A 26,701-nucleotide genomic window follows, 5' to 3' on the forward strand; every position below is an offset into this window, starting at 1 on the left:
TTGCCACTCCAAAGCCCATCGCTCAGTCAGGGAAGTCTGGGTTTGTCTGGAGAAGCTGGGAGGTGGACTCAGAAGGGGTCAGGAGCATGGGCAGTGCACAATACCGGTTTCGTGAATCTTAGTCCCAGCAGTGGTAGTGGGAGGACTCTCCGTAGTGGTGGTGGTGGTGGTAGCGGCAGTGGTTGTAGTAGTTGTGGCAATGGTGGTGGCGACGGTGGTAGGTACGGCGGTTGGGATGATGGGAACTGTTGTGGCTTCACTGGTGGCAGCAAGGGCAGTAGCATCAGTACTGCTCACAAGGCCTGTGGTACCCACAGTAGTCGGGGGCAACGTGGGAGGAGCTAAGAGGGAAGTGTGAAACAACCGAGTCTGGTTGGTCTGGTAGCACACAGCTAGTACATCTGGCCCCCACGTGCAAGGCAGGCAGCCCAGTGGCGAGATGGGCTCAGAAGTCAGAAGCCCCCCCAAGCATCCGCACTGGTCCAGAAGGACCCCAGCAACCAACATACAGCCATGGGTGAGGAAGAGAATGAAGCTGGTGTGTGGTTCATTTTCTTCTCATGGTCTGTGTAGCTTTAAGCACCCAGCATGCATTCAACCAGGAACCAGGAGAGTGGTCAAAGGACACACACACACTAAACCATTTGAACCCCAGGGATGGCACAAACTGTGGGCCACATACCACCTACAAACTCTCAGAAATACCAGACAGGTCCAGCCCTGGAGCCTTGGCTCAGAGGAGCGGTGGGCAGGAGGCTGGGCTCTGTCCTCCAGGGACTCGGAGCAGGCAACCACTCCCTGTTCTTCACTCTTAATTTTCCCCCCACCCTGTCATCTCTGTGGTTTCTGTCCCCCTCCCCTACCTCTCCCTTCTTTGCCTACTGATGGCTCCCCCAATCTCCAACCTAAACTTGCCTTTCTGTCCACAGACCCTGAGTCCTTCCTGTTCATATTCAAACCCAGAATGGATGACAGTGTGGCCTGTGATGGGCAACCTTAGCCTCCCAGCCACAGAAAGGCACGGAAACTGCAGGATGAAAGAGCTGAGTGCCAGCTCCCTCTCTGTGGAAATCTCCAGAGAGGCTCAGCCAGGCTTTTATCTGGGCTGACTGCTCCTGCTCCACCTCCATCTAAAGAGGCCCTGGGACCTAGTCCACAAACTCGGCCACCTTTTCATAGTGTTCTTCTTCTATTGAACAGAACAGGGAAGCTAGTGAGGGTCTTCTCCTTGTTCTCCTGATCAGTCTTTGTTGGGACTAACAGTGTGAGGACGACCAGGCAAACAAGAGAGAGCAGAGCGGTCTCCCTTACTGCATCACTGCTAATGATCTGAGCACTGTCTACCTTCTCTGGTGGTGTTAGCAGTAGGCAGAGACTAAGACATAAACAGTAGCCCTATCTTTGGAGACATAGTGACATGCTATTCTGCCTCAAATCTCCTAAGACCCTGATAAATAATATCCCCTGCATCTCCCATCCTGACAGAAGAGGGCAAGCCTAGGGATGGAAGCCAGAGAACTTTCCCCAGGAGAATCAGGCTCCCGAGTCTAAGACGTTTCAACCAGAATGTGACTAATTTTACGTCCATGGGCCTCCATGGTTATAAGTCCTATAGGGAAGAAGGGCGCATTTCCAAGGTCTCTGAAGCATCCCTACGTATAAAAGCAGAGCTATTACTGAGCCCTAAGTGTGGGGACTAGATGACCATCCATTATGTCTCAGAGAATCCAAGGGAAGTCCAAAGTCAGTAACAGTGTAGTCCCCAAACCCCAGTCTACTTCAGGCATCAAGAAAGTACCAGAAGTATCTGATAGGGCACAGCAGGGAGCAGGAGAGAAGCCTCCCTGTCATTGTTTTTCTAGGGTTCAAACCCAAGGTAGCCCTAGGCCAGAGAGTCAGCTCAGTTCTCTTAATGCTCTGCACGAAGGGCTTGGCTTATCCTACTCATCAGCATGCCAGTGGAAGCATGAATTCACAAGTAGACACTGCAGAGATAAGTATGAAAGTACTAAGTAGACATGCAGAGACACTATGAGGCGAAGCTCAGTTGTCTCGGGGCTGGGTCTGTATCCACCATGACCATAACCACAAGTGAGACAGAGGAAGAGGTTTTGTTCCTCTGGATAAGACAGTTCTCACTTAGTTCTTTATGAATAATGCATCTTCTAGTACTTTCTGGGAGATGAGAGGTTCACAAGGTCCTGGGTTTTTTTTGTGACTATTTAAATGGTGTCATGAGAAAATACTCCTCATAACTTAGGTCACTGCCCCGCCCTGTCATAGAGTCCAGGAACCTGGGTTCCTTTCCTTCAGGTACAGAGGCTATACATTTTCCAGGGCCCATGAGTCCAAGTCCATTTTCCTCAATGGTCTCCAATGACTGCTGGTCCTTTAACATACAGGGACATATACTCACATCTCCCTTAGTCCCTCTGTATCACGTGCTTTCCAGGGCATTTCAGCAAGTGCCCTTGGGACAGATATGATGAGAGGTTGGACTAGGTTTTGAACTTTGTTCAGCAGCTTGAAGATAAGGGTGAGAAGCGACCGTGTGGATGCTTCCAGCCACATCCCCCTCCTCTGACAGCCACTCCTACCATGTATAAAGGAAGGCATTCTCTGTGGTGATAGTTCCTGGGTTCTTCCCCTGGGGCTGTGGCAAGCTTCAGAGTATAAGTGAGAAGGGGAAATGGGGAGAGAGGGTGGGAGCTACTGGAAGCCCCCAGGGGTGTCCCCAGTGAAGTTCCGTAAAGAGTAGACCTCCAGAGGCCACAGCTGGTGAATCAGCATGCCCTCAACCCACTCATTGCTATGTCTGTTATTCCCAGGCTGGAGGGCCACAGGATACAGGGAGGGCAAAGCCAAGAGGAAAGGCACCACAGCTGGAGAGATAATCATCCAAAGCCTGTGACAGGCAGGCAGGAAGGGCATGAGCTTTTCACAAGGGAGCTATGTATTGCTCAGGCCTGTCAGAGCATTTCAACCTGGGACTGAGTTAGGGAGAGGATGGAAGACTGGTGAGCCCTGAAGAGGGGCTGGCATTAACAGAGGGGGCCACAGGTCAGGTAGACATATTCCTGGGTTAGAAGTTGTGTCTAGCCACAGCAGGAACTATGAGTGTGGGAAAAGCCCTGGCTGGTACTGATTGGCGATCAACAGCTGGCCAGCAACCTAGAGAGAGCCATGAATGTCCAGTACCGAAAATGGTTTAAGGAAGCCTAGATCTGGAAGCTGAGAGTCTACCAATATAGGGAAGGCCAACCCTATAGACTGTCTTAGTCCCCAGGAAGACACACAATTAAGGACCTGAGCGTTTGGGGGAGTACCGTGTAGAGATGGAGAGGCGACACATCTTGCTCATTTTCTCGTTGTCCTAAACCCGCCACAGAGCTGAGCTTCTTCTATCAGCAACCCACCCAACCTTCACAGCTCTGAGCTGAGTCAAAGACAAGAGCAGCTGCCAGGCATTCCAAGATGGAATGTTCGGTCCAAGATCGTCCACATGGCACGAAGACTACCCCAGCCAAGTCGCAGACTGTTAGACAGATGGGAAGCAATCCTAGCAGACTGAAGATACAGGTGGATGAGAGGGATTATCGTTGCCGGGTGATAGAAGAACTGATCAATTTGGGGGGAAGTGACGAGGTTTGGTGAGGATGAGAAGGAAGAGGGTGGAGGGCCGGACACCACTCCCTTTGAATAGACCCAAGCTCTACTGGCCCCAGAAGGTGTTGTGCACGCAAAGCTGACAACATCTGATATAACTGGCATGTCTCAGTTACCAAAAAGTACAATCTGCCCGTCCCGTGTGTCATGTGGAAGTTGGTGCCTGGAAAACACACTTGATTGACAGCAAAGACCCAGGGCCCATCCTGCACAGCATGCTGAGTTTAGATCGTTTAAAATTGGAAGGAAGACATGGAGGGGGAGTTGGAATGACACGTCTCCTTGCAACTGCAGCTCAGAGGAGGGCTGTACAGACTGCCCTCTGAACACGGCAGACTTCTTACTGCTGGATCCTCTACACAGGGCCTGGAGTGCCCAATGAGAAAGGAGACAGGAAAATGCTTGACCAATGAATGAGCTTTGAGTGGACTCACCCCAAGTACCTGTTGTCTCCACTGGGGAAGAGACTCACACATGAGCCAGGAAGACAAGGTGACCCTCCCTCTAGCATGGCAAGAATTGTTTGCTCTGTGGTCCCCAGGCCTTGGACAATTTCTGTGACTCACATCCTGGAAGAGGGCTTGTGGGGGGGAAGCACTGGCCTAGCTGGCTGGCCTGGTTACTGGGTAGGAGGATGAAGGCTGATAATTTCTTAATACTGGTGGATCTGGCTGGCAAAACATGAAACCATAAGGGGGTATGCAACAGAAGCAGAATCAATGTAGGAAGCAGTGGGCGGAAATAAACGGGCGTTGGTAGGAAGCAAACCAAGTGAGCTAGGAAATACAGAGCAAGCTCGGATTCCTGCCTGGTTCTTGATTCTCTCACCTAAAGGTGTGTCTTAACAAAACTTGTTTCTTTATGCAGGCTCTCGTGTACCCTGTAATGCCCTCATCTCCTAACTTGTGGGAAAATCCAAGCTCAGAGGACTAGGAAAGGAACCCAGGTAGCCCTTGCCTAGTTTCTCTGGCTTGAGGGCAGCCCTTGGTAGAGCTTTGATGGCCCTCAAACCAACAGCATGAGGACTGGAGGGGAAAGTTGTTAGCAGGTGGGCTTTTATCACAGACCCACCTGGCCAGCTCCTGACCCCAAAGGAGGGGGTCTGTCTCCATACCAAATACTGAGGAGCTGAGTTCCTGGAGTCAAGACCATCAATCCCTGACACACATTGAGGCTCCAGGCCCTGGAGCCCTGGTCTCACTCAGAGATGTGCTTGCTTATTCTCACTGAGTGGAACATAATGCTAGCTGGTGGAATGGCGCTGGGTCCCCCATGCAGCATGCAAAGGCCAGCATGCAGTGTGTTCACCCTTTCAGGGGGATTGTGGTGTCACCAGGGCCAGGAGCCAGCTGTTCCCTCTATAGCACACCTTCTAAGAGCATCTCTATGATCAGAGATGTCAGGTCCAGCAAGGCTCAGGTGGCCACAACAGGTTTTCTCTTGGCTTCAGAGGGTTGGTTCTATATGTGAGACCACTTCCGAGCCAGCCTCTTTCGTAAGGACAAGCATTATATGAAAGGAGAGAGCATGCTCACATCCTCTAGTCAATGCTCTCTAAACACCTTCCTTTCAAGTTTGGCTTCTCCACTGAAAGGGTGACCTGGAGCATGCTTTCAGCCCTCGCCACTTCCTCTTGCTGGGCTCTGGCCAGCATGGGCTCCATCTGCACTGCCCCGAGCCATGCCCGTTACCTCTGTTGATGGTACAATACCTGCAGTTGGAGTAGCTTCAGACACAGCACCCAAGATGGCCAGAGAGAGAGGGAGAGAGGATGAGAGGGAAGAGAAAACAGCATAGGTGAGACCACAGAAGAGAACAGAAAGGGTCTGGCTCCAGCCTGACTCCAGGGGTATGGCCAGGTGCTAGATGCAACCCTGAGGATGCTAAGTGGTGTTCAGGGAGTCATGCTCAACCCCACCGGAGCTAGGTGGGTTGCTGTTATTCCATCTGGGACTTAGAGACCTAACACATTTCTACCCATATTCAAGGGCTTGCCATATAAGAGGTATCTGCAAGGCACAATTCAGGCAGAGTGTTATATTCCAGCTTTTCCCCCAAGGATTTGTCCTACCCTGGCTGGGCTAAGTGACTCTCTATGATGCCAGGAATTGAGGATAAAGATGTAGGTGGTGCAGGAGCATCCAATTCTAGGCAACGAGAGCCCCTCCAAGATGCTGGTAGTAGGGCAAGGGGCCGTCGCAGGCTCATACGTTCAAAGTATGATGGCGCTGAAGGCCCTGGGGCTCTGAAAGCATGTGATCTGGTTTTCTGCTGCCTCAGTTTTCCCCATTAGTTGTAGTTCATAAGATTAGGAACACAAATATGATCGAGAGCTCTAGAACAAATCTCTGAACAATTTCCACAAATCCAAAACCATCTCTGTTCTCTGGAGTTGCAGGAATTCCCCCATCATGGTCACTGGGGTTGGACAAAGGGGCTTTGTCTGCTGCCCTGAGCCGGGAAGAGAGGCTTTCTGGACATCTCTAGAAGTACAGAGAGAGTGTACCCTAGTCTGTCAGTCTCTGGTAGCAGCCCTAACCAACTTCCTGAATGTCCAGGGGTTGGAAGAGGACACCAGGATCAGGAGTTTGTTGTATGACTACTCCTTATCTAGGAGACCAGAGAGGGACACAGGGGGCCGACAGTCCTTCCCCCAACTGCTGCTGCAGCTGTACAAGAATACTGAGCTGAAGCAGCAGGGCCTGGCCGTCCCCTTAGGAAGCACAGCGCTCTCCTGGGACACAGATAAGAATGCTCAGAAGAGCACATCTGGATCAGGAGGAGACCACAGGACCTCATGGGAGGCAGGCACTAGTCACGATCATGTGACAGTCCCAGGAATACTTATTCATATCGCCCTTTTGGTCTCCCCTTACATATTGAATCTCCCCAAACTTCCTGCCCTTGGCAACACCTTCATTCAGGCAGAAAGACAAAGAACCATTCTTGAGGACGTCTCTAGACATTGTGAACTTCTTACTATCTTTATGTCCCTTGCTTCTGGTGCAGTGCCTGGCTTGGTACATGAGGGTGGGTCCTCAAAAAAATGACTGTTGCATAGACTATTGTCTCTCTGGAGAGGTAGAGGGTGCTCGCCATTTATAAGGCGCTGCCAGCATTGAGGCTTTTAGGGTCCAATTTTTTGGGAGGTTACACTGAAACCAACAATGCATGCAAATGAGCCGAGAGCGCCCTCTACTGTACACTCAGGTCAGGTGCAGCTCTGGCTTGGGATCTTAGAGGTTGGGACTGGCCTTGACTGAATTCACTTGCTGTTTGTGAAGCTGGCTTAGCAAAGAGTTGTTCCCAGCTCCCACCTCTGCAACCAGACACCTCATCTTATTCATGTTGTAAAGGGAGAACATATTTCCTGCTCTGCTTTTGATCCAGGCAAGTACTTTGCCCTATCTCCTTGGCTCTATTTGCCCTTGGCAAAAGACAGGATGTTCCCAGAGTCCTTAGGGAGGACTCTCAGTGATATTCTTGCCTCCCTCAGTAGATGAGCAGTTTGACTCTTTGGAGTTCATCAGGATGGTTATTTCTCATGTCCCTCTGATTGCCTGTCATCTCACATGTCCTTCCTTATTCCCCTGCAAGGACAGACAGTTGATAAGTAGCTGAGAAAGTCAGGGCAAAGTGAAGGACCGGTCTGCCTGTACATCTAAGAGTGATGATCTTTCCCGATACACTACTGATATCTCTCAGTACCCAAGTCAGGCTATCTCCTGCAGTGGGCCTGAGGTTCTGTGGCCTCACTTCCTTTCTAGCCTGGAAGGCCAAACCCAGCTTCTGGTGTGTTTCTCTAGGTGTCCGGATTAGTTAGGGCCTTTTACTCCAAGGACTGCCACCGTGGACCTACCTTCATTTGGAGGTGCTGGGGACTCCTCCGTGGCTGCTTCTCCAGAGCCCACCTGTGTCCTGGCACTGAGGGAGAAGCGGTAACGCGACACCGGGTCTGCTCTCTGCACAGAGAACTTGGTCTGATTGGGAGAGAAGTTTTCCACCACCTGCTTTCCCAGTTTGGTTCCATTAACTGGGGAGAAAGACAAGTGGGAGGTTTAGTCCCTGCACGGGTTATAGGACAGCTTTTGGAGTTTCTGGAAGAGGAATATGGTCCCTGCCCAGCAATATTCAAGACTTGATTTAAAGGCGGGCATCAGGACCTCCCATTATAAGTACTGAGGATCTTCCAGTGTCCCTCAGGGTTCACATTTGTCACTGAGCCCAGCGTCTCTAGCCTCCTGAAAGTCTCCTGGCCAATTCTAAAAGCTCAGTTTGCACTTCCCAACCCCCCCCCCCCCCCCCCCCCCCCGGGTCAAGGTCAAATCTTTGGAATTCTTCTCTTCTGTCCAAATAGAACCGGGGAAATTCCCCAGGGCCTTGATTGCTACTGCCTCTTTTGTAAAAGACCACACCTTCTTCAATACTGGAGGAAAGGTCAGGTCCAGAGATCAATTCAGAACAGCATGGAAGACACACTGCTAAAGTGTCAATAACAGGTCACTGGCCCTTTGGGCTTCCCAGAGAGGGGTAGCACTGTCTACACTGGACATCTTAACATTGTTGAAGTGTGATGGCATCCCTGTTCCTATGGAGACTCCTGAGCATCCTCAGATGCCTGCGCACACACGGTTTGCCCATCACATAGAAGGGCTAATAGGAGAGGAACTCTTCTGCTTAGCCTTGTAGGTGCTGAAGACTACTAGCTCCCAGAGGGCTGGGATTGCTGCCTCCTACAGGCGGGGCTGTATAAGAAGAGCAGGGACTGGGTTCTGCCTGCTCCCTTAGTTATGGAGAGCTCTCCCTTAGCGCTCACATTTCCTATGCAATGCCCTCTGCACCCATAGGCTTCTGATCTCCACTCCTCAAGAAACTAGTGAGAAATGGTCTGTGATTGTATTGGAGTCAGAGAAAGCAGAGAAGCAGAACATACAGGGCACGTATCTGAGGATGTATCCAATCAGGATTCCGTTGGGATGCTCTGGGTGGTCCCACTCCAGGTTGATGGTCTCCAGGTTGGGCTGTCGGACTCTGAACCGCCTAGGGGCACTGGGTACTTGGGGAAGGAGGAGGGAGCCGGGAGGTGAGGGCAGGGAGGATGAGGAGAACACAGAAAACAAAGTACAGGCATGAAGGCATGACCTTAGGTATCGCTGTGCTGGACTACTGCCGAACCTGGACCTAGCTCCTTAAGGGCAGAGCCTGCTGCCTGCCTGGCAACCATTTTCACCTGGTATAAAGCCAAGTGGGCTCTGCTACTGCTGCTGAATTGGAGGAAGAAGTCAAGTGAGTTTCCTTTTAGCAGCTACCCTGGAGTTGGCACAAATAGGTGGCTTCAATCCTGCAAATATACCTCCAAACCAGAGAGCCACTCCCAGGCAGGGAACCGATCATAGCTGTCTTGTGGCAAGGGTGCAGTTCCCAGTCCCCAGCCAAGGGCTCTCACCACTGGCTGCAGCAGCAGGCCCCAGCTTCTGAGCTGGGAATGCAAGCTCTGTCGGGGAGGAGATAGAGACTCAGGACAGAGCACCTGGAAAGGGGTGAGGAAGTGATGGGGAGAGACTAATGATAGGAACCAAATTGAGGAAGGAGGGAGAGACAGGGATAGAGAAGACAAGAGGAGAGCAAGGGATAAGCAAGAGGAGGAAAAGAAGAAAAATAGGAAACAGTTAAGGAAGGAGGGAGGAGAAACAGAGAAGCCATAGCTCATGCCGAGTGGATAAAAGAGCTGAAGGGGAACCAAGGTGATAATAGAACTTTTTAGATGTCTAGACCCCAGGGTTAGATCAAACCACAAACCCTCAGGAGGATGGGGGTGACACTTGGTAGTACTCTATACACATAGGCTAACTTCCCAGGAGTGTCTCTTGATGCTGTGGGGGAGGCTCGTCAGATCTTGGGTGCTGGTAAGCAGGACATTGAAGTGGCCAGACGCACTCGTGGCTTCTCCTCAGAGGAGGTGCTGGCTTCAGTCTCATGTGGTCTGGGTCTGGAATGCCATGGGCTCACTGCACAGATCTCTTGATAAGCAAGTTTCCAGGAGGGTGTGTCACTTTGGTGACGGTCATCCGCTTGCCAAGGTCACCCTGGCTGTCCATGCTGGAGCTGCCCCAGGCTCACTGGTGGCACTACCCTTGTCCAAACCCACATTGAAGAACTGCGGGTCAGACCTACCTCCTTCCGGGGTGGTGAATTCCTTGGTTTCACTTCGAGGCCCGTCACCTCTCCCATTGACCACCACCATCTCCAGCTTGTAGTTACTGTAGGGGAACAGGCGGGCCACCACGCCCCGGGGACGGTCACCAGGGAAGCTGGCCTGCTGTCTCTTCTGAGACACCCACAGGTTCTTCAGCAAACTGCTTTCCCTCCAGTAGTAAGCCTTTGAGACAGAGGCAGGTTGGTGAGTGGCGAGGCAGCAGGGCCAGGTTAGTGGTTAGTGGTAGTAGTGACTGGTCCTCCCTTTGCTTGCTACAGGCTGCTCTGTCTCAGATGACCTCATCCTCCCCATAGAGGATGGCAGGACAGCCTTAGGGTCCCGATCATGAATAGAGTAACGCTGAACATGAAACACGGTTAAAATTTTCACCCGTTTTTGGAGCCACGCCACCACATCTTTGGAGAATATGTCCCAGCTGGGTAACAGGTTGCACAAGGAGAGTCCATGCCAGAACCATAAATGTGAACCAGGGGTCCTGGCGCAGAAAGCTTTGTGCCTGGTGCTCAAAGGCCATTTTGCTTTCAGTTGGATTAGTACTGTTTAGGGAGACAGAAGGTGGGCACACAAGGAGCAGGTTGTCCCAGACAGTCAGAGTATATGAGCAATGGTTGATTTAACTCTCGGAAGCCAAGCCATTTCTTCACATACCGTTGAAGATCGTTCCGATGGCAGACCCGTGTCCAAGTCAGTTGGGATACAGGGCTGCAGGGAGCGGAGCTCGGATAGGAAGGGTGGCCTTGGAGGTGGCAGAGGTGAAGGGTATAGTGAAGGTCTTATTAGCAGTGGTAGGAAGCCATGGGACAACGTGTCATAGCAGTGTCACAGGCAAAGTGGTGAGGAAATCCACACTTACAGAGACTGATAAGTACTTCAGTAAGAAAAATCTCCAGGCCAGCAGGTTAAGGGTTAAAAGTTAACTGTTGGGGAGGAGCTAGGTCAGGTGCACCCAGCTTCCTTTCTTTAGTTCACTGCCAAGTTCATTTTCCAAGAAGGGACGGACCTCCTTCTGTGTGTCCCCAGCTGCCCATCAGCCAACTCCTGATGACCTCAGAAGTCACAGACTCGGGGGAACCCATGCCGTACCACCCTCACTGTCAACTGAAATGCAGCTTCCTTCCTGAGGGAAAGTCCTGAGTTACTTCTACAATCTCAGCCCAGCCCTCTGAGGACAGAAACTGTTCCCAGGCTGGAAGCCCAAGAGGCCAGGGCCTTTGGAATCTGTGTCAGGTAGCAGAGTTGGCTGAGGTAACAGGGAGGCAGCTTATATCCCTTTGGTGGCTTTGCCCGTTAGTGTGGCTTTCTGCAACCAGGCTGGGGAAGCAACCAGCTCAGCAGGAGCCTCTGAGGGAAAGGGTGCAGCTCACGGGTGCTTTGGTTATATACACGTTATTCACATATGGATAGCCAATGTGTGCTCTGCAGTCCTGGCTGAAACCCAGCCCCATCCTAAGGGGTCCTAGCCGAGCTTGGCCTTTCAATAGATCACGTGTGCTCCTATAGGCATGAGCTGTGTGATGTTCCTGCTAGTAAGAGTCCAATCCCATATGATTCTCCCACCTAGTGATGGTTGTAGCTATCATGACATCATTTTACAGAGTATTACATGTATGGTTGTGCTGGAGTTGTGTAAAAAAGGTCTACTGGGCTGCCAGTCACAAAACCATAGCAACAACTATACTGCTTGGTGGTAAACATCACTAGGTTACCGGGTTACACGTTTATAATGTTATTTATGTTACTGCTTTGCTTTTGCAGTGCTGGGGATTGAACCCAGCTTCATGGATGTTAGGCAAGCCCCCTCCCACTGAGCCATGCCCAGGCCCTGCACTTTTTTTTTTTTTATCCTATTTGGAAAACACAGCTCACTGTAAAGCAGTGTCAACATCACACGGGCCACAGCCTCGTGCACCTTATGCCTGCTGTGCGTGTTGACTGCAGTAAGCTGCTGTGCTGGGGATCTGGCTTGTACCAGCTAGGTTTGTCTCAGGACGCACCGTGATGCTGGCACAATGACAAAATTGGCTAATGATGCATTTCTAAGAACATATCCCTGTTGTTCAGTGATATATGAACATATGTATAATATGCATAAGTATTTGTATGCATGTATATGCTCCCCACTGGGTAATTTCAAATCCCAGAAATCATCTTGAATCAACTTTAGATCCCACAAGTACTCCGAGGGTCCCTCGAGACCCCACACACACCACGGCTGCTACCCCTTTCCCTGGTTAGCAAGAAGGTGGTTAGGTGGGGCTGGGTGCTTGGCCTTCTCACTCGATACTCTCTGAGCTGGCCCTGGACCGTGTCAGAGTAGACTCGGTTCCACTGAAGGCTGATGGCTGTGCTGTTCAGGACTCGGATTTTAACTTCAGTGGGCGCAGCCCTGGGATCTGCAATGTGTGGGGACAGAGAGCAGGTTAAACAGGAAAGGTTAGCTCTTGGACTCTAGGGTCCCCGATGATGTGTTCTGAGCCTGTACCTCTACCCTACTGCATACTGGGTACTCCAGACAGCAGTGAAGTCTCAGAACAAAAGGTGACAATCCAGGTGACCAGAGCAATGATTTATGGCACCCAAGCGCGGGGATCATCTAACTTCCTTTCCACTCTCTACCTGTTCCCACGGCTCTTTCTGGACCTCATCAGCTGAATACCTTTTCCTAAGGCTTCTTGAGGAGTTTGGTCAATAGGAGGTGCCAACATGAGGCGCCAGGGGTAGGTATAAAGGGGAGTGGACATTGCTTCCCCTGGTGTCCTCTGCTGAGCTGCAGATTGGCAGTGCTGTGCTCCTCTGCCAATCCCCTGCACATAGCCATAGCTCCTGGGGCAACGCTCACAGGTGGGGGTGACTCATGCATCTCCTGTCCCTTTGAGGCTCAAAGGGAAATCACAAGTCCTCCCTCAGGAGGCTCAGAGACCTTAGGTTCTCCTTGAATACTCTTCAAAAAAAATTATCAAAAATCAATTCTGAGTGTACCAACAGAAACACTATCTGTAGAAAGAAGATGCCCCAATTTCATTCAGAAAGGGAACATGGCTGCTCTGTGACCCCTGCTATGCAACCAAAGCAAAGCTGCTGCAGAGATGCACAGGGCCCAGGGTGGAAAGATAGGGTGGAAACTGTGGGGCCAGCCGGGAAGCCTGCTGTCACACTCACTGACTGGCAGCCCCACTAGACTCCTGTAGAAAAGTGTCATCCTTGTAGAGGTGGGACTGGCTGAGGCCCTTCTGCTCATTTCCAGTGGTTCCAATCCATCATTGCTTCTGGGACCTGGTCCTCACGGCTTCCCCCCTCACCATCATGGGACCACGGACCTCACCTGGAGCCCAGCTCAGTTTTGCCTACTGTGTCCACGCCTAGTAAGATCTGTTTTCATCCCTTCTTTCTGCTTACCCCACCAATCCCTTAATCTCTTCTTGGATCAGTCAGACCCAGCTGTTGAGTCTGGTTGACTGTGCCAAAGCCCTGCTTTGCTCACAAGCTGTGGGACCGATGCGGATACATTAGGCACAGAGGCCAGGCACACACTTTGTCTAGAGTGTTGATTTGCTCAGGGACTGACTTCCTAAGACCATCCCATGTCATGTTCAATTCCAAGGGCTGGGGACAACGTCGGAACGCTGGCAAATGGTGCGTCAGGAAGACTCTAGTCGGTACTCTGCAGTTTTCTGTGCCTATGGCTCCTCTGTCGTGGAGCCTAGCCTGTACATTGATTCCCTTGGAGCATCTAAACAGCTCTTTTAAATTGGAGTCCTAAAGTCTTTCTTGGTGCCAGCAAGCAAGGCTTGGCAGTAAAGCAACCCATCTAGGGACCTGGGGACCTGGGGACTTGGGGACCTGGGGACCTGGGGACCTGGGGACCTGGAGTTTTTTCAAGCATGACTTTTGCTGTTGTAGAATCCTTGAAAGGGTTGTTTCTAGACTCTCTGTTTTTATCATTGTAAAGTTCCAGCCCTGGGATGTGTATTGAGCTAAGGGGGATGTGTTTAAAAGGCAATTTTCCCCCTGACTGTTACCAGATGTTGTAGAGCCCAGGTCATGGGTAGGGTAGCCCTGTCTCTTGGGAACTGGTTGCCCTCCCATGATACATCCCGAGCTTCTCAGCCCGTGAGAACAGCCACATATAGCTTGGCAGTGAGGGTCCTGCTTGGGGAGGGAGGTGGGCCAATACTCACAATCTTCTCCGGAGTATCCAATGACGGTGTCAGGCTCAGGGCCTTTCCCAAAGTCATTTTCAGCCTGGACTCGGATCTCATAGGGTACGTAGACAGGCGTCTGCCCCACCACGTAGCGAGAGCCCCACACCGTGACATTGTTCCAAGTCTCTCGGGTCTCTCTCCGTCGCCACTTGACAATGTAGCGTAGGTTGGGGCCAAAGGCAGAGGTAGCATTCATAGGCTGTGCAGGGAGAGACAGACAGACAGGCAGACGGGGTGGGAAGGGTGTTGGTAAAGTCACCCACCGCTTGCCCTCTTCATCTGTGCTAAACACTCTGCTCAGGCTTGCCTGCCATTGGCTGGCTCCTTCACAGTGCAGGGGATGGTACCCCACCTCGTGCTGACTTCCCGAGGAGCCTAAAATCATAGGAGCTCTGTGGCATCCAGATTTCCTATGACAAAAGCTTCACCTGAGACTTGGTCACTTGGACTGCAAGCACCACCCACGCTGCAGTTCATCGGGAGCAAAGGATTTACTTTGGGCAAATTTCCTCCTCAGACATTAAGAGCGGGGAGCCAAAGACTGACAATCATGATCTCTGGAGTCAGAGAGAGGGCTCTGCTCTAGCCACACTACTCTTTTACAGACTGAAGGTCCAGAACTGACTTTAGTTCTACCAAATCCATATATCCTTCTCCATATATCAGAGCTGGCTAAAGACAACCGAAACCCATTAGTCCTAAAGGAGCTGGTTCAGGAGCTGGTCCTAAGGCTTGCCACCCAGAGCCATAGATGAGCTGCCCAGAATTCAGTCCAAAGCTGCTGGTCAAGGATGTTGGAGGCCCAGGCTTCAGAGTGACAGGGCTGATGGTGACTCTTGAGGAAGGAGCGCTACATCTCTGTGGTCGTTATTCACGGCAGCTGCTCAGCGCCACTTGAGTGAATGTATTTACCAATATTAGCCTTGGAAGTGGTTTAGGAGAAGTCAATTTGAAAACATATATCCCAGTTTTAGTTTGGAAGCTGTACTCAAGGGCGAGGCTGAAAAAGGGAGATGACCTTTCGGGTCACCTAGCCCATGCTGTAGAAAGGACCTGGACTTTGTAATGGTGCCAGAGTCTCCAACAATCCACGGCACAGAGCCAGTGCAACATCAAACTCAGCGTTGATATTCTGCACGTCTTTTTCTCCTAAAGCCCAGATCCCTTAATCAAACTGTTCTAATTTGTTGGCTTTCTCGATGAATTTTGCCAGACTGGCAGCCTGTGACATTTGGCGACCTTTGCTCCCATCTCTGCTCCTAGATACTTGTTCTGTTTGATTTCCAAATGCTCACTTCTGACTAGCTTGGTTCTCAGAGGACAGTGGTCCCAGTTAGACCAGTGCTTCTCAACCCGTGGGTCACACGCAACCCCTTGGGGGTGGGGAGGTATGGAACAACTTTCACAGGGGTCACATCTCAGACAGCCTGTATACCAGATATTCACACTACAATTCATAACAGTAGCAAAATGACAGTTATGATGTAGTAATGGAAATAATTTTATGGTTGGGAGGGTCACTGTATTAATTTCTGAGGAGCAGTATTAAAGGGGGTCGCAGCATTAGGAAGGTTGAGAGCCACTGAGTTAGACAGGCTGAAGCACACTGCGGCACCAGGGGAGGAAGGAATGGGGGCTCCTGGGTGCCTGCTGCTAAGTGAGCAGCCCTCTGGGGGCTGGGGTGGGGAGGTACGCTCACCGTCCACGTGATCTCCATATTGTTCTTTCTTGTCCCTTCACCCTTCACATCACTGGGATTAGATTCAGGGGCTGGAATCCAAACAGATAAAGCTGAGTCCCAACCTGGGCCTGGCCGGGATCCCCGGTGCTCCTCCTACCTAACCGGCCCCTTCTGTACTCTGGCTCTTCTCAGCCTCTAACTCCTTTTCTTCCGTGTGTGCTCTGTCTTCCTGGCTAAGACTTGCACCCCCAAAGTAGAGCTAATTTCTTTTCAGTGTAATCCTTTGCTGAGTTAGAGCTTATCATAACGCTTTCTGCTGAGTATGTTTTGTGAGATGCTGGCTTATCCTAGAATTTAATGTTTGCGGGGCAAGCATTTCTACCTCCATGAGCTGGTGTGATCGCATAAATTCAACCATTATCTTGGTGTGCTACGAAGAGAAATCTGACATAACACCAGATTATACGTGTTCTTAACAGCGTCTCCATGCTCCATGGAGATGACAAAGCATCATTAGCAATAATAAAAATGACAGTTAAGATTTACTGTGTGTTTACTGTGTGATGGGCACCACAGTAAGTGCCTGGTATGTATTTTCTATTCCTTCCTTTCATGTGCATCTGTGTGTGCACATGTGTCGGGGGTCAGGGGTCTTCCTCAATCACTCGCCACCATTTTTTTTTTTTTTTTTGGTTTTTTCAAGACAGGGTTTCTCTGTATAGCCCTGGCTGTCCTGGAACTCACTCTGTAGACCAGGCTGGCCTCGAACTCAGAAATCCGCCTGCCTCTGCCTCCCGAGTGCTGGGATTAAAGGCGTGAGCCACCACGCCTGGCTCCACCGTATTTTTTGAGACAGGGTCTCTCACTGTACCTGGAACTCAGTGATCCAGCCACAGTGGCTGACCAGCAAGCCCCAGACATACTGCTTCCTTCCCCTCCGCTTCTCCAGTGTTGGGATGACAGATGAGGGTCACCAGGCCCACCTTGACATGGGTCCTGAGTCTACTGAATTCAGGTCCTCATGCTTCACAGCAAGCATTTTACTACCTGAACCATCTTCCTGTCTCCTCTACATTATAGCGATTTGTTTGTGTGCTTATTTAATGTTTGCACGTGTGGCTTCACATATGCCACAGCACATTCGTGAAGGCCAGAGGACAACTTCTGAGATTCAGTCATCTCCTTCCATCCTTTGGGTACCAGGGATCAAACTCAGGTCATCAGGCCTCGTAGCTTGTGGTTCTTCCCACTAAGCGATCTCCCCAGCTTTTAAAAATGGGAGTCCTCTCCACAGCCCTGAGATGTGCATCAGAGCATCTTACTATCCTTCTGTTTCACAGGTGAAGAGGCTAGGCCTTGGAAAGGCAAGTAAGCTGCCTAAGTGCCCACGGCTGGGAGCTGGGATGAGTCAGTGCGAACTCAGGGCAGCTGGCACTCAAGTACTCACGTGCCCCGCTGGTTCGGTACCGCTCGGATGGAAGGCTGGGATGGCTGCTCCCCACCTCGTTGACAGCGATGACTCGGAATTGGTAGTTGACATACGGGGACAGATGGAGGACGGCTGAGTTGACGCTGCCTGGGAACCTGGAGTGGTCATGCCACACCCCTGGTTGGAACTGGTCCTCTTCAAACTGAACGACGTAGTCTGAATGGACAAGGAGGACAGAGCTGTTCTGGGAGTCACAGGGTCCTGCTTTAAGACCACATCCTTCATGGCTTCTCTTTGTCTTTATCATTTCTGAGGGATACAGGGACACACAAAGACGCCTTCCCAAGACAAGGGGGAACCAAGGCCTCCATGTGTGGGCAGAGGTGGGAGCGGGACACTGGGGGGCCCTCGTCCAAGACTCTAGTTCTGGGGCACAGAGCCCAGCCTGACCTGTGATAGGGCTGTTGTTGTCATCCCCTGGGATCCAGGTCAGCCTCACACTCCTCTCAGCCAGGTCAGTGAGCTCCAGGTCCCTGGGTCGGTCTGGTCGCCCTGGCAGCAGAGGAAAAAAGATATCACTCAGAGTTCCTGAAGGAGAGCCAGTCCCTCTCCATGGGGGAGTACTAGTCCTGGACAAGTCCCTGAGGGGCTCATGTCTCTACTGCCAGTAGATCAAACCCCAACCTACCCTGGAGAGCCAGTGCAGGGACCACCCGCTTCCCTCCAGGAGACAAGGGAGAATCAAGAAGGTCAAGAATATGGAAGAAGGGAATAAGGAGAATCTGGTAGGACAGAGGGAATGAGGCCATCTTGTTTCTTCAGAACGTGTAGAACACACACATTGGGGGGAAGTTGCTGTTTTCATGAGAGAGGCTGGTGGGGAGGAATGAGGACTTTTTTGGTCTCGCTCCTCATGATGACTGCCTGTCTTTCTGGATGCCAGGACTCCCAGGAGCATCCCAGGAGAGCTCTGCAGTGCTGAGCAGGGCAGAACGATGAGGGAAGTGAGGAGGGACCAAGACAGGCCAGGCCTGGTAGGAGACTCAGTCTGGACTACATGAGGATGTAGAGCAGAGGGGGCCACAGGCTTCCACACAGGGTAAAGGAAGCAGGGTGGTTTTTTTTTTTGGGGGGGGAAGGGGTGGACATGTTGTTCTAGTGAGTATCAGCACCATCCTGGTTTTGGAATAAAGTCGCGCAGCCGTAGAACGGAGGCAGACAACTCCCCCCATATTTTGCCTCCCTGAACCAGCTATTTCCATCTTTTGGCTGGTTACTAGGAGGACCTAGAACAGTGGTTCTCAACCCATGAGTCTCAACTCCTTTGTAGGGGGCTAAAGAACCCTTTCACAGTGGTAGCCTAAGGCTACCGGAAAACACAGATATTTACATTATGATTCATAATAGTTGCAAAATTACAGTTATAAAGTAGCACGTACTTATGTAGTCTGTACAGAATGAACAAAAATAATTTTATGATGGGGGGTGGTGGTTACCATAACATGAGGTCTGTATTAAAGGGTTGTGGTGTTAGGAAGGTTGAGATTTACTAACCTAGAAAGTGAGTCACTTAAGTTCACAGTGGGGTGTGTGTGTGTGTGTGTGTGTGTGTATGTGCGGGGTACGTGATGCATGGCAGTAGGTGAGTGGCAGCCTATAAACTGATGAGCCTGTAGGTGATGTCTGAGGAAGCTTTCTTGATTGGCCATTAGGCACATGAGGTGTAGTTAGGGGTCAACAATGGGACCTGAAGGGGGAGCTAAGTGTGGTGGAAAGAGAAAAATGGCGGTCCAGACTTGAGTCCAACCTGCAGAAGGAGCCTTGACATGGGCCAGGAAGGGAGGTGACTGTGGGTGCCCGAGGGTCAGAGGTCACACTAGGTAGGGCATGTGAAAGTGTAGCCCACCAGAACTATTCCTCCTCAAGATTCCACCCCTGGGCACCAGGCCCCTGATTAGTACCAATTACCTTTGGGCAGGGCAGCCAAACGGTTAGTTGGAGTGGCCTGATCAGCTGCAACGGTAAGATGGGTTATCCAGGTTAGCAGGTTATCCAGGTTAGCAGGTTATCAGGGTTAGAGGGCTCTAGACGGACACGGATGGATAGCCCAGGCTTTACAGCTGTCCCTGGGCAGCCCGCCTCCCAGGTGACCCTGTGTATTTCTCCATGGCCTGGAGTGGAGTTTCTGGCTTCTTCCTGTCCTAGTACTGTTAACATATCTGGGCCCATTGTGGCCAGCAATGGTGACCTCCACTGCAGGAGTGCAGAGAGGAAACAGGGCAGAGATGGCAGTGAGGGCCTGCTCCACTGGAAGGGGTAGCCACCTTCCCATCTGAATGGCTTGCTCTCTGCAGGCCAGCATGGACAGGGAGGGGTGGCATCATCTTAGTCAGTGTGTGGCAATGTGAATGCCACTAACTCCTGGGAGCAGTGTGGGAGGGGAAGGAAGCTGGAGGAGGTGCTGGAAGTGTGCACCCCCCACACCACACACATACACACAGCACTCTCCCACTATACTTCCACAGACACACACACACACCACACACAGATAGATATACATATACACCCTCCCACATATAACACACAACACTCCCCCTCCATGCTACACCTCCATAGATACATACCCTATACCACACTCCATATATACATATACACTCATACACATGCCACCAGCCACACACACACACACACACACACACACACACACACACACACATCACTCCCCCTCCACACACCTCCACACATCTCCACATACCTCTATACACACACACACACACACACACACACACACACACCATCCCGCATCCCATACTACACCCCTCCACACCATATCACTGAACACACACACACACACATATCATTATCATCATCATCATCCTCTTGGTCTAGCACTGCTTCAAGATGGCTTTAGTCAACTTGGTGGTATGAAGGTGCTGTAAGAGAGCAGAAGAGGCAGAAGTCACTCCACTTTCTGCTGTTCCACATCTTTCATGTGGGCTTGGGAGGTCAAAGACCTCACTCAGAAGACAGAACTCCACACTGTCCTCCTCGGCTTGTTTGAGAGTGGCAGCTCCTAATCCAGAGACCGGAAGAGGCCATCGCGCCTAATGGCTACTGACTATGCATTGCCCTGCTGACTCTGCATTACTCAGCACTCAAGGCCACGCTGACTGCTGGGAAGCAGGGAGACGGGCTGTTAGCGCTGATGTGGGTGACAGATGTTACCTAGAACAGTGAGGTAGGCCTTTGCCAGGTCCTGGTCCAGCTCGGTGCTGGCCATGCACGTGTAACTGCCCTGGTCCCGCTCTGCCACTCCGAAGATCGTCAGGGAGTCGTCTTCCTTCTTCATCCTGCAAGATGCCAGGCTGAGGTTGGCAGGAGGGTGGCTCACATACCGGGCATAGCTGATACTTTTGTCCCACAAGGGGAGAGCGAGGAGGTAAAGGAGATGGCTGGGCCAGGTGAGAGAGCACAGCTCCTGCTGGGGTCTGAGGGACCATCTCAACACTGACTGGATGCCCGAGTCCTCAGCACCCACACCGGGCCTGGCTCTGAACCTTTCTTGTGCTGTACACACTTCCCAAATTAGGGTACCAATACACTGACAACCCAAGACAGGCTGGTGTCACTCTCCTTCCCTTACATGTGTTTTGTCCTGTGAACCAGTTTCAACTTCTCTGAGATCCAACTGCCTGCTTCCACCAAAGGGAGGGGGCATCCCAGAGCAATATAAAATAGCTCTAGAGCTTTCAATACCAACGAGCACTGGATGCCCATGCACACAGGCAGGATGAAGCCCTGCATGAAGCTGGGCGAGACTGGGAATGGCTGGTGTCTTACTGCCTAGCTCAAAGACAGCCAAAAGCTCTGGGAAGGGAAGCTGGGATCGCTAGTTCTCAATCCCGACTGCACATTACAAAATACCCAGGGGACCTTTAAATACAATCAGCACCTGAGTCCTTACACCAATAAAATCAGAACTGGGGTGTGGGAGGTATAGTTGGGGGCACTGTCAAAGCATCCAGAAGATTCTGAGCTGAGATGCATCAGGCACCACAAGGAAGATGAAGCCAGACCTGCCCTCTACTGGTAAGCGGGGGCACTACAGGAAGAGCTGAAGGGATTGGAGAGTGGAATGCAGAATAAAGAGGTAAGGAAGGAATAAGAAGAGGGGATGTAAACAGGAGTAGGAAAAGTGAGAGGAGGGGCTGGAGAGATGGTTCAGAGGATGAGAGCACTGACTGCTCTTTCAGAGGTGCTGAGTTCAATTCCCAGTAACTGCACAGTGGCTCACATCCATCTGTAATGAGATCTAGCGCCCTCTTCCGGCATTCAGGCATATATACAGACAGAACACTGCATAATCAAATAGTGAGAGGAGGAGAAGGGACGGGGAAGACAGAAGATGGGAGAGAAGAGGTGAAGGAGAGAGCAACAGGTCTCTGATAAGAGAGGAAGAAAAGGTTCCTGGGATTGTCCCCTGAGGAAAGGTCACCAAGGCCATCACTACTCCTAGTAGCTCCCTAGTGACATGCGTGACACTGAAAGCAAGGGCAAACTTCCCCTTAAATGCATGTAAGGAGCGGAGATGGAGAGCAGAAACCTGTTTCCAATGTAGAGTGGCTCGTCGTCCTTCAGCCAGGAGACTGTGAGCTTCAAGGAGGGGTCATGTTTCACGCGGCACTCCAGCTGCACTGTGGTGCCCCTCTTGGCCACCTGGTCCTCGGGCATCCTGTAGATCCTGGTGGGGTCTGTGAAGACAACTGGATAGCTGACTGCTCACCCCTTCTCTGTCCCCCAGCTCCTATGTGGCCATGTAGTGTGCTATGCCTCAGCTTGGGATGTCAGGCATAGAATACAAACTAGCTGTAAGATTAGTGGGGGCTCCTGTGTGAAGGGCAATCAAACCCCCCAAATAGTTCTCTGGCTCAGAAATCCATGATGTGAATGCTGGTTCAGGGAGGTAGGTGAGCCTCTGGATCAGGCGGATAGGCTGCCTGACTCAGTGTTCCCACACTTGGGTCATGCTGATGTCCACTGGGATCAGCCCTCAGACAGGGGCATTTCCAAAGCATGGCTTTACTGCCCCACCTGAACTCCCACTAGTGACACCCTCCCATGCCACCCCCGTTTACCTTTGACCTCCAGGCGGACTTGATTTTCAGCTTTGCCCAGGATGTTGGTGGCCACACAGGTGTAGATGCCTTGGTCCTCTTTGCGAATCATCTTGATTTCTAGACTGCCGTTTTCGTAGACGTGGTAGTTACCGCCATCCAGGTTGCTTCCTTGCCCATTCTTAAACCTCACAACAGAGCAGCAAACACAGCATACTGAGAAAGGACTGGCCCAAGGGAGCCAGGGAGCAGCAGAGTCCATGGCAGGGGACTGGGGAGCTCAAGGTAGATACACGGGGTCTCAAGTCTTGTAGGCTCTGCCTGTAACCACTCGCTGGAAAGATTCAGCCCCTCTGAACAATATTGGGTTCACCCAGACAGCCAGCTTTAACTGTTTAAGGAGCCCAGGCTTTGCTGAATACAGCCTGCAGGAAGCAGAAAGACAGACGGCCTCTGCTGGGGAGACCTGGTCTCCTGGGACTTACCATCGAAGCGTTGGGATGGGAGACCCAAAGAACGGACAGTCCAGCCGTGTGCGGTTGTAAAGGATTACCCTGATGAGCTGGTTTCGGGGAGACAGCATCCGAGGGGGTACATCTGAAACCCCAGAGGGACAATTTGAGTGTGAAACACAACCCCCCGCCCCCTCTTTCCCTGGCTCCTCCCCTTCCAGCAGCCTTCCAGACCCCTAGATAACCTCATCTGTCCCTTCCTTTTACAAGCCTCGTCTAAGGGAAACCGATCCAGTCTACAGTATCTGGGATCCAGGTGTCCTAAGGAACATTACAAATGCTGCCCAACACAGTTGTAGACCACTGCCATGTTACAATGTCAAAGGATGACATCTTTCCCGTTTAGGTGAGGAGAGAGTGAATTTATCCATCTGTCTGTCTCCCATCTGTCCCACATCCAGACTAGCTTTTGCAAAGGGGTTTCCCCAAAGTCTTCCACAGCTTCTGGAGCTGATCCTCCACAGCCCTGAGGTATACTGTTTCGGCCAGTTCCCTCTTCCCTCTCCCTGCCCAAGGAGTGCAGCAGCCATGCTCAGAAAGAGGCACTTCCTATGCAGCTTCTCTGATGGAATGAGCCCTATGGTCACCTGGCTTGGTGGAGTGCAAGTCCTCTATTCATGCGCCACACCTCCCCAGGCCTGCCCAACGTGCCCAGGCTGCAGAGAACATGTACTTCATGATGTCACTGGACCCCAGGAAGACCCCACTGCCAGTGGGCAGAGACTCACCTAACACGCTGACGAAGGCATTGGCCAGCAGGTAGCCATGTTCATTGGATGTGTTACATTGGTACACTGCCCTGCTGCTGATCTGAGTATCCCGGAAGATGATAGTGTCTCCGGCCACCTCACGGTTGGGATTGGGTGGTGCCGCTACAGATAGGAAAGAGAGGTTTCCCGTAAGAAACGGAAAAGGGCAGAGTGAAGGACATGCAGGGATCTCTCTCTCTCTCTCTCTCTCTCTCTCTCTCTCTCTCTCTCTCTCTCCAGGGTCCCAAGTACGCTAAGGGTTCTGTGGAACGATAGCACTGTCAAACTGTGTGACCTGGACCCTATGGGAATTTGTTTCTCCATCCATCACCTGGTGGGAACCTGAATCTTTGCTTTCTGCAGGCAATAGCTGAGCAGATGTGGCTGAAAATAAAAGCGATGGAAACAGACTTTGTAAACAGGGATCTAAGCACATCTCCAGTCAGTGTTGTTAACACTGCTTCAGTCCCTGCTCTGTGAGACAACCCATGGCCTCATGGGGTTTTGTGAAGATATTTTCATACAGGTGTAAAGTGGTTAGCACAAGGCCTAGCAATACTGTTAGTGTTTTCACTCAGTTTATTTAGTCAGTTGATTAGTTTTCTGAGACAGGGCCTTGTTGTGTAGTTCTCGTTGGCCTTGACCTCACCATGTTGCTAAGACTAGCCTTACACTTTTGGCAATCCTCCTGCCTTAGCCACTAAACATTGGGATTGCAGGCATGAGCCAACGTGCCTGACATTCATTCATTATGATCTTAATCCAATGTGCACTGGCAAGAATACAGCAACATCCAAATGGCCCAAACCCACCATCTTCCCATCCTTTGGGCAGAGCCTCTTTCATACATAAAAGCTGCCCATTAGCAAGAGCTTCATGCCAACCGAGTCTTCATACTTGCAAAAAGGTCTTCCTAAAACAAGTAGTCTACATAGAGACAGACCATTCTTGTCTATAGTTCTCCTGGGTTGCTGAGTCTGGAGAGCTATAGACCTTGTCCAAAAAAAGTCTTGTCCATCTGTCCTGAGGAAACACCATTCCTGTCTTCCCCATGAGAAGGAAGAATGAGGGGAGGGAATGACGAGGAACTATAAAACAAAACCTTTCCAGAAATGTAAAGACTAGTCACTTTTCTCATTGGTAACCGCTGGGAATGTCTGGGCCTGGAAGCAAATGCTTTGGCTTGCTGAGGCTGAGAGCTCATGGGCATCGCTCAGACCTGCAAGGGAACAGGAGTCTGGTCCTAGGCGCCACTCAACAGATGAGAATCTGGGGACTCAGCAGAAGGTAAATGAAGGCAGAATCTGTGTCCTTATCATCAACCCTGGGACCTACTCAGCAAAACGCCACCGGGGAAGTGGCGCCACCAACCCAAACACATCCTTCCCTGGCCAATCTCATGAACCCAGTTTTCCTACCAGTCACTTCTCTTAGGTACTTCCCGCAGACAGATGACTCAGCTCCAGGCTGTATCTACAGGACAAAGCTCTGAAGTGTACCACCGCTGCCTGCTTCCCCTGAAGTCTAGAAAGACAGAGGAGAGTGGCCCACAGGCTGGGGCTGCACCTCTGCTCATGGTGGGGTAGTGAAACTCCCTGGCTACAGATTTAGTCTTAACAAGTGCAAGCCTGCTGCAGTCCAGTGAAGTCTACAGCTCCCCTGCTTACCACCCCTGTGGCCTCCTGCAATTCAGAGCTTGGTTCCCTCCCCTGCTGTGTTTGTAAGGATACAAATCCAGTACAAAGCTGCCTGCCTGCTTTGCCTGTCTCCTCTGCTTCTCCACCTGTTTCTTTCCCTGACAATTTTAAAAATAATTTTTCTATTTAGCATACAAAACGTAGAGGTTGATACTCTCATACATACATACCAATGTACTTTGGTCATACTCTCCCCCTTGCTACACTCCCACCCCCCCCCCCACACACACACTGCCCGCCTTGTTCCATCCCACAGTCTCCTTTCAGCCTCATGTCTCGGCCTCCTGTTCAGCTTTATAGTTTGTGAGCGTGTCCTTGCCAAGTTTGACATTAGAGCAATGCAGGCTTCATAGAAAGAGTCTGTTAGCATCCCTTCCCTTTCTACTTCATGAACAGTTGGAGAAGCGCTGGTGTTAGCACTTCCTTATAGGTCTGGTAGAATTCAGCAGTGAATCCTGTCTTGTCCAGGCCTTCAATTTATTACTTCTTTAAGTTGCTCATACATTCTTGATTTAATTTTGGTGGGCCACAGGCATCTAGATCTTACCTGTTTCTTCTAGGCTTTCCAAATCATATGTTTTACTAAACTATGTCCTACATATTCTCTTGACTTCATTGAAATCTGTTGTGATGTCTCGCTTTTATGTCTAACTTTATTCATTCTGGTATCTTCTCTTTCTTTTGGTTCATTGATTAGAATTTGTCAATCTCATTTATTTTCCCATGAGCCACACTCTCAGTTTTATCAAGACTTGGCACTGGTCCTTCCCTCTCCATTTCATTCAGTTCCTCTCTGACTTTTGTTATTTCTTTCCATCTCCCGCCTTGGGGTTTGGATTGTCCTGGTCTTCCTGAGGTCTTGAGGTTCATCCTTGAGTTATTTCTATGCAATCTTACTGTACATGAGCTTGAAGCTATGGACGCTCCTCTTGTAACTGCCTTCGTTAGATTCCAAAGGTTCTGACAAGTGGAGCTTTTATTTTTCATTCGATTCTCAGACTCAAGTTCTCCTCACAGATTTCTTCGATGGCCCACGGCTCATTCAAGAGTGCATCTGTGAGCTTCTGTGCTTTTTCTCCTTCTTGGGTTCCAGTCATAGTTCACTGCCCCCTGAATAGATACAAGAAGCTATTTCAATTCTTTTGTATTGTTAAAACTTGTCTATGGAATAACATGTGATCTACTTCAGTGGAAGCTTCACAGATGAGAGACAAACGTCTATTTTGCAGCTGTCGAGTGGACTGTCCTGTAAATGCCAGACAAGTCCATTTGATCTTGGGTGTGGGTTAACTCTGAAGTTTCTTTACTGACTACAAGTCTAGATGGCCTATCTATTGATGAGATGGGATATTATGGTCACCCACTACTATTGTATCAGGAACCAACTGTCCTTTTACACACATACATAGAACACTTGCTCTAGTGAAATGGGAA

General features: G+C 50.8%; 1 protein-coding gene across 17 annotated transcripts in view; it reads right to left on the reverse strand.

Annotated features, from left to right (window-relative positions):
* The window catches only part of Nfasc (neurofascin), a 173,766-nt gene that overhangs the window by 17,440 nt on the left and 129,625 nt on the right, over positions 1-26,701 (reverse strand). For 6 of the 17 annotated variants that reach the window (XM_029478659.2, XM_021158809.3, XM_029478689.2 and 3 more), the window contains 16 exons: positions 23,550-23,693; positions 22,795-22,906; positions 22,331-22,497; positions 21,799-21,946; positions 20,421-20,545; positions 19,164-19,208; positions 17,646-17,747; positions 17,214-17,411; positions 15,785-15,855; positions 14,062-14,284; positions 12,161-12,276; positions 9,841-10,045; positions 8,600-8,722; positions 7,526-7,699; positions 5,378-5,392; positions 105-341 (listed from right to left, as the gene is read on the reverse strand). In XM_029478659.2, coding sequence (XP_029334519.1) covers positions 105-341; positions 5,378-5,392; positions 7,526-7,699; positions 8,600-8,722; positions 9,841-10,045; positions 12,161-12,276; positions 14,062-14,284; positions 15,785-15,855; positions 17,214-17,411; positions 17,646-17,747; positions 19,164-19,208; positions 20,421-20,545; positions 21,799-21,946; positions 22,331-22,497; positions 22,795-22,906; positions 23,550-23,693 — 2,205 coding nt within the window. The remainder of the gene's footprint in view (positions 1-104; positions 342-5,377; positions 5,393-7,525; positions 7,700-8,599; positions 8,723-9,840; positions 10,046-12,160; positions 12,277-14,061; positions 14,285-15,784; positions 15,856-17,213; positions 17,412-17,645; positions 17,748-19,163; positions 19,209-20,420; positions 20,546-21,798; positions 21,947-22,330; positions 22,498-22,794; positions 22,907-23,549; positions 23,694-26,701) is intronic. The other 11 variants (XM_029478676.2, XM_085841072.1, XM_029478680.2 and 8 more) reach the window with 7 other exon arrangements.

Source organism: Mus caroli, unplaced genomic scaffold (genome assembly GCF_978045245.1).
Source record: "Mus caroli unplaced genomic scaffold, Mus_caroli_1 scaffold_1, whole genome shotgun sequence".
In the NCBI taxonomy this organism is placed as follows: Eukaryota; Metazoa; Chordata; class Mammalia; order Rodentia; family Muridae; genus Mus; species Mus caroli.